General features: G+C 42.9%; 1 protein-coding gene across 8 annotated transcripts in view; it reads right to left on the minus strand.

The window, feature by feature from the left end:
- Nucleotides 1–5,844, minus strand: part of ldlrap1b (low density lipoprotein receptor adaptor protein 1b) — a 36,639-nt gene extending 30,795 nt beyond the window's left edge. For 3 of the 8 annotated variants that reach the window (XM_084382063.1, XM_084382065.1, XM_084382069.1), the window contains exon 1: nt 5,518–5,840. In XM_084382063.1, the coding sequence (XP_084238189.1) occupies nt 5,518–5,602 (85 nt within the window). In that variant the 5' untranslated portion in view covers nt 5,603–5,840. Of the gene's footprint in view, nt 1–5,517 lie in introns of all 8 variants that reach the window. The other 5 variants (XM_084382067.1, XM_084382064.1, XM_084382062.1 and 2 more) reach the window with 4 other exon arrangements.
- Between the last annotated feature and the right edge of the window lie 2,221 nt (nt 5,845–8,065).

Genomic DNA, 8,065 nt, shown 5'->3' on the forward strand with positions numbered 1-8,065 from the left:
GTGCAATTACCAAGCATTAACACTTTGTCAGCTCAGAATACAGTCTGCCTGTCAAGTGAAACAGCTTGATCCTGAATGTTGTGGTGATCACAACAGTATCTGATTGTCCCATCCTTTCCATATTCCTGTGATCAGACATTAGCCTGGAGCAAGATGGATTAGCACTCTTAGACTCTCTTCCGCCCTGGGGCGGTGCGGCTGGTCAGGTTGGATAGTCAAAAGATGCTGTGGGTACTGGTTGCTTAAAAGACCGCTGCTCTTAATTCAAACCTTGCACTTTATTCTCCATTCTTGATGAATGTGTTTCTGCCATAGCCAATACACGTTCCAGCAACAAAGCTGGGAAAAAAACAAAATTTGAAGGAGCTACTAGGCACCGCATCCGAATGCAAAACGTTTTCAACAATTATCTCACACACACACACACACACACACACACACACACACACACACACACACACACACACACACACACACACACACACACACACACACACACACACACACACACACACACACACACACACACACACACACACACACACACACACACACACACACACACACACACACACAATGAGACCCTACCTGGATCCAATTAAAGTCAATATAATTTGGATCTGGCCTGACCTGCAACCAGGGTCAGGTGTCAGAACTAATAACTGAAAGGACAAATGAGGACCTCTACAAACCAGTACAATACAAAAAGCCTAAACTAACCATTCAAACAAACCATTCATTCGGGTTGACTGTTTGATTCGTTGACTAGTCACATATTGCCCCAAGAGCTGATGAAACTCCTTCTTGTTCAACCCGTTAGTGTTTGAAACACAGGACCAGAGACTTGCACAATCTGGCCTTGAATGATTTTGGAGCTGTGCATGTCAGCTCTTCTGCAAATCTCCTCTCTGCATCCTTGATACATTTACGCACTTAGTAGAGACACGTTTCAACTTGTAATTTTTGCACACAGGTGGAGAAAGACAGGTCAGTGAAAGGCAAAGAAATCTGCCATTAATAAAAACAATCCCCTCCGCATTCCTACGGTCTTCATACACAAGATGCATTTAGGGTAAAGGGTGTGTCATCTGAGGTTTCATAAGATCTCACTACCAACGAAACTAGAGTTTTCTCCAGGCCGCAGCTCACAGGAATGTTAGGACCTTGAAAAAGAAAGAAAAGACAAGTTTTGGAACAAGCATCGGGTAAAGGGTGTGGGGGAGGGGGAGTGGAAGGACAAGTTGATTCATCAACTACCTGAGTTTCATTCTCACCTCCTCCTTTCTACCCAGAAGACATCCATAGACCGACACAGCTTGACTAACAGGTTAGAGAGAAGAAGGCTGTTCCTACTGTGAGTGCAAAAAATATCTTGCTCATGCTTTAGGAGTTCATCATGCCTGCAGTAGCATCTTGTATTAATAACTCCCTTGCTCAGAAGAGATTAAAAAGAGAAGAAGTTGTAATTGTAGAGGCCACTTAAGGACCAATAGCCAAACTACTTTAAGGCTGAGATGGATGTCTAATTATACTGAATCAGGATTTGTAGGCTTTCCCATTGCTGAAAAAGTCTCAGATGGTGTTAATTCAGGCCTATCGACCAAGTCCACCTGCTAACAATGAAGCTAAAGAACTACCACACTGACCATATGTCTAGACATATGGCTGAAGGAGATTACATCAATTATTTCTCACCAGGAAGGTGAACTGGTTAGCCACTGTGCGTCCTGCCCATACTTCCAGTCTGCCTTCACAGAATGGTGCACTGTAGTCTTTCAAAGTAGTCTCTACTGTGACAAATACGAAGACATAAAAGATGTTCCATTTCCTCGATTACAGAGAAATCATACAAATGTCTTTTAAAGTTGTATGTATCTCTTTCTCTGTTTCCTCATCTGACACTATGAAAACCACAAGAAAATAAAAGACATAAAAGGTTCAGAACCCAGTCATTGTTAAAGTCTCTCAAGCTAGTGTCCATTGATAAGCAGTCCCAAACACGTTACTACATCAGAAATGTGCTGAAAGTGACTAAAATTACTGAACATGTATCACAATTGCCCATGTAAACACACAAAAACGACATAGTAATGTTTGTGTCTCTTGGATCACATGTAGAACAACATTATTTTGGAGCCATATGCGCTTCCTCTGCAGCCATGTTGGTTCTGACCCATGACATCACCATGCGTCATAAAATGTCACATAGTGCCCTTAACTCAAACTCTGGTCCTGTAACCTCTGCAAAAAAATAAAACCTTACATTAAGAGCGCTAAATGTCTTAAACAAATATCATTTTAAGGGTTAATGTTTTTAACAGATTATTTTAATCAATGTTACCTTTTTAAAACTTTATTTCTTACATTTAATCACTTTTTAATGGCTTTATCAACTCAAGTAATCATGAATTTATAGCAGAGGCATATACAAGAAAACATCTCAACGAAACATGTTTCTGAGCGTTACACTGCATTTTCTGTGGGGTTTTTAGTTGTTGATGTCTTTTGGAGATAAATTAGCAGTTTACACACTGTGAATTTAAAAAAAAAGGAACAGATGTACATTTTTCTAATCTCCATCAGCTGAATGTAATATAGCTTAGTGAACAATAGATGCAAGTGGATGGTCTTCACTTCACAAATTCATCATCCTGCAATTTACAGCTCAGCTTAGCCTGTGCCAGTTACTGGTGTAATGACAGAAACTCTGATGTTTAAAGTATCCTATTTTCCCTGCTGTGTCAGCTGAAACAAGAGAAAGTCAAACACTCATTTCCCTACGAGATTATAAATCGTCCTCCGAGAGGGAATGGTGACAAAGCATGATTGTGCAGTCCTGTCCGCAGACACATGTGACTGACTCCATGTGCAGAGGCAGCCTACAGATACAGGAGATCTAACAGGACTGTAAATCAGCGTGGACTTAACAACTCCATAAAAGAATCCTGCAGGAAGCAATCTCCATTACGGCAACCCACGTTGGATGACTTTGTGCAGGGGACACAGCACTGGCCGGCCGGGGCAGGGCCAGAGGTGCCTGTTCAGTACACACACTGAAACATGTCATTAACCATTATGCCAACTAAAATAAACCTACAGATGTATTATTTAACACCAACCCCAACTTCTGTCACTGCACCGACTCTTATCTGAATAATGTACTAAATGCAAATTAGTCAACTGCTACACCAACTACCATCTCCTCTGGCAGTATCACAAAACTGGCTCACACATTTTTGGTGTTAAATATGATGCAGCCCACACGGTTGAAGATCACACACACCCCATTAGCCATCTGCATGGGTCGACTGACATCCTGATATGTAGCTGCTTCAATATTGACAACCCCACAGAAGTCAGCTCCTTGACCCGGAGCGTGGGAGGGAGCCGTCTCTCTTCAATGCAGACAGGGATTTTCGGCCTCCCACACTTTTCAGCCTGGTTAAGGAAAAAAAACAGGGGCTTTGTGACCTATAGAGATGGCTGATGTTACATACCAATTTTTCACCCTCAAATTTGGAACAATTTGGATGTAATGGGGCAGTGCAGATAAACATTGTGTCACCTCCACAGACTGGCAGAAAGCAACACAGTTGTTTTTAAAACTATGCAGGAAATGACACAGCGGACACAAGCTTGCCCGTGCAGAGGAAGAAGTCTGCAAAAGCAAGGGAAATGTCATGTTACTTGACATGCAGCAATCATTAAAGAGAGACACAGGGCGGTTTCATGAAAACAATACTGGAACCTGTTAAGATCCAACACTGACAGTGGGAGCAAAGGAATGCAGTGCTGATAGCTGCCAAAGAAGTGAATAGGCAGCTCTAACAAGGCCAAGCCTACACACATGAGGGATAGACAATCTTAGTGGAGACATGAATCAAAACTTTGCCTCAAACTTTACCCTTCTAAACCTAGATATGTTGTGTTTTAAGATGATATAATCCAAACCATAAGGCACATTATTAAAAGGATTTTCTGTGTCATATATTACAGCCGTATATGAATGCATCTCATGCGAAAAACCTGGTCCACTTTGATGCAAAAGCTTACTGACACTACAGGATGAAACAAGTTGCCTTCTTATTCATGTCTCTGCAGTTCACTGGTGCCTTCTGAGACACAGTTAAGCCTATAATTATAGAAACAGATGAAAAAAAAGACAAGATGAAGGGTTAACTTGATCGCATAAAAAACAGGAAGCTCACATGCATGAGTAATGTGGGTGAAGAAATGAAATAACAGATATAGAATTATTGACAGGACCAGCTTCCCTCTAATTGACTTTCGTCATAGAAGGGGGGAGAATATGACTTTTGCAACAGATTGAACATGAAGTCACGGCCAAGTTTCACATCAGCCTGAGCTGCCAGCATCGGGGACTGAGTGGCCGTTATTAGCCCTCTCTGTGACCACTGCCTGGTCAGATGTGGAGGCATCACATCCCCCCTCCCCAGAGAGGAGGAGTGGACCAAAACAAAGCATCAATTGCACTGTCTGGCACGCGTCACATCTTGCTGCCAATTGCTCCATTGTCTATGGCATAAAACACGAGGGGGGGTGCATGCAAGCAGGGGACATTGCTCCTTTGTGTAAGCAAACATAAAAAAACATGTGCATGTGAAAGCCACACTGGCATAGTGTGTGCGCTCATGCTCAGCTGATTGTACACATTGGAGGCTGCAGTAGCTCGAGCATATAGAAATAAATAAATAACAAAACCCAAGGTGGCTTTCATGATAATCAACCCCCTAATACGAGCTTGGCACCAGGATGAACTATAAGATCTCGGCTTTGCAACCACTCCTCACGCAGCCTCTCTTTTTATTTTTTCTCTTGTTTCACACAGTGTATCGCCTAGCAACAGTGCGTTGCGAGGATCCTACATCCTTGCCAGGAAGAGGACCACTCATCCCTCCGTGCCTTTTCACTCCCGTGGCTCTCCTGCACCCACTGACAGTCCACATCACAGCATTTTAGCTCCCCCGCTGAGCCTCTGGTGTACACATTACCAACCCGTGTCCGTCAGTCGGCTCAGTGACGTGGCAGGCGACAACAGCGTTTCACAGGACTCAGAAGTTTTGTCGTGACATGAGGTCGCTTCAGGTCCGAGCGGCCAACAGTAAGCAAGTCGTGAGACCACGTAAATGCGCGGACGACCAGTTTGGGAGCTGAACTCGCTAGGAAAGCCCCGACGGGAGTCAATTTACGAGCCGAGGAGCGCTGCTGTCAGTTTAAATGTCAAGTTCACACATATCCGACTTTAAACACTCCCTCTAACGTTGAAAATGTTCACTTCTCCGGTTGCCAGGTCTGACAAACACCCCGCACACTGACCCTCAACATGAAGCGGATGTCTGCAAGACGAGTTGTAAAGTGACGCTAGTGTGAAGTATCGCCGGTTGTAGTGTTAGCTCCGTGTCAAGGCTAGCTTGTTTGGCTAAGTTAGCCTTCCTTTAGACAAATTAGCACCAGCTAACGCCTTCATGGGAGTGTATTTAACAACAGGGTACTCACTTTTATGTCTGCCCGCACCCCACGACTGTTTGGCGATGCTGGGGCTCCGTATAATTGCCCTTCCAGCGGATTTCAAAGCGTCCATATCGTAATCCAAAAGTGGGGCAAAGAGCCCGACAAGCGCCGCTTCGTTTCTGACGAAACACTTCGCTCGGTTTAAAACAACCCTCCTCCGTCCAAACTTTTTTTTTTCAGCTGTTTCTTCTCCCCTCCGCACGGTTTGCTTTCAATCGATGGCAGATTATCATGTTCGTCCCCCTGGGCGGCGTTATGTATGTAAATTAACCGGATAATGTGCGTGACGCCCGTTTGTGGGATCACGCGAGTGAGGTTGTTGCAGAGGCGGCGGCGGCGCTCGCATCCCTGGCGGGCGGTGCTGCTGTTTCTGTTGTTCCTGTTAACACACCCCACGGTGTTGCTCCCACCCAGTGTCTTGTGTGACAGATGATTTGGTAGTCACATCACGGGCTGTGGTTAGACCTCTCATGTTTAATTCAGCCACATGGCCTCTTCTTTATTGAGCTTCTAAATTCACCGTCTTTTCAGTGGAAATGTCAGTAATGTCACCAGAGGTAGGCTGGAGGGTGGGACTACTTCCATTCAGGGAACTCATCTAGTCAGGTTGATTTAGCTCTATAAATATAATATCTCACCATCAGTAATTAAAACATGTATTAATGTGTGTTTTATTAATGGGTTGTTAGTATGCTTTCCTTTGGGAAACTGGCTAAATATCATCCTACAATAACTCCAGTTCTCTATATATATATATATCCTTTCAATGTCTATTTTTATTATATACTCACTTGATATAATATTATGTCTGATCAAGTGCATCCTATTCCCTCTAGTGTATGTGACCCCAGCCCCCATACTCTGCCCCAGTGCTCTGATGGCTCATCGTACAAGTGAACAGCTGCAGGACAGGAAGCCTGTATAGTGTCTTTCCTGGAAAAGATGTACCTTGATGTAAACTGTTCAAAATTGAAAGCCACGGAGACCCTGTTGGACATCTGGAGGAGAGGTGTCTCCTTATGGGAAAAATAAATAAAGTTAGTGAGATCCAGACTGATGATTGCAGGACTGAGGAGGACACCAGGTCAAACTGACCTCTTTTGTGCATGACTAAAAAATACATGTTTAATGTCATAAGGACAAGATGTGGTCAACTTAAGTATGTCAGCGGAAATTTCTCTGAGATCACGCTGACCGTTTTTGACCTTTTTACAGTTTCACTTTCTGCACAGTGTGGGACCTTTTAGATGGTGTAAGGAAACAGTGTGCATGTTGTTTAGTGTGATAGGTCAAGTCATTTTACAGGCACCACCATAGCAATGAATAACATATTTTTTGATTTGATTATGATTGGGTTATACTTCAATACCATTTGAGTGCTGACAAAAATATGTCCATTACACATTGTGACTTAAAGGAATATTCACCAAAAAATGTAAATTCAGTCATTATCTGCTCACCCTCACGCCGAAGTAAAGTCAGATTAAGTCTCGTTACATTTCTGGAGCGTCGCAGCAAAACAGCATTGCAGCATTCTCCTCAACAACTAGAGTAGATGGGGACTTTTTCGATGGGTCTTTATACAGCTTGTCCGGCGTAAGATCTCAAATTGAAATGAAAAGCAATATTTACACCCTCGGTGAGTGCTATCGCTTTAAACTTTACAACTACAGTGAAGATTTCGGCCTAAAAAAGTGTAAATAATGCCTTTACAAATCAAATCTCGGGGCTTCCAGAGATTTGGATTACACCTGAAGAGCTGTATTCATTTTTGGGTGAACTTAGATTAAGCATTTTTTTAAGTAAAAGAATCCTCCTCAAAGTAAGATTAAAAAAATAATATTTGTGTGTTGGTGTCAAAACTTCTGCATCACAAAACATGTTATATCACGCCAAGCCATGTTCTGTATTTACTTTCAATGTGCTTGAATCATCACCAACCAAATGAATCACTCAGAGGAATTTCAAAAACTCTTGCAGGACCAGATCTGTCAGAGATGACGAGCTCCGATACAACAGTGCAACAGGCTAATACGTCACCAAGGACATATTAGGCAACACTGCCGCTGTCTTCAATCTGAAGCCCAGTTCAGCAGTGACATATTAAAGGGTGTATTCTGTACAAAAATAACTCCAAGGGAGAAATATCACCACATCAGTGTTGCACTGTAAAATAAACCACCCCCCTGTACTCAGGCAGGTGTTTGCTTCTAAATCACTGTTTCTTTGTTGGCAGCTACAACCATGCTTCACTAAGAGGCTTGAGACAAAAGAGCGCGCTCTCTGCTAGTAAATCTGCCACTTACTGAAGCGTGCAAGACATATCTTGACTTTTAAAGCAGCAACACGGGTAATAGTTACAGTAAGTGCGTTTGGGAGGAAAATCAATGAGTTTCGGCTGGGAAAGAGAAAAAGGGTTCAACTGACAGAAAAGAGGTAGCTGGTTGCCCAACATCAAATAGAGATGATTCTTCAGTCTAGAGGTGAATATGAAAAACAAAATACACATGATTTATTCATACATGAGGACAAA

The sequence above is a fragment of the Pagrus pagrus genome, assembly GCF_965226575.1.
Source record: "Pagrus pagrus genome assembly, chromosome: 18".
NCBI lineage: Eukaryota > Metazoa > Chordata > Actinopteri > Spariformes > Sparidae > Pagrus > Pagrus pagrus.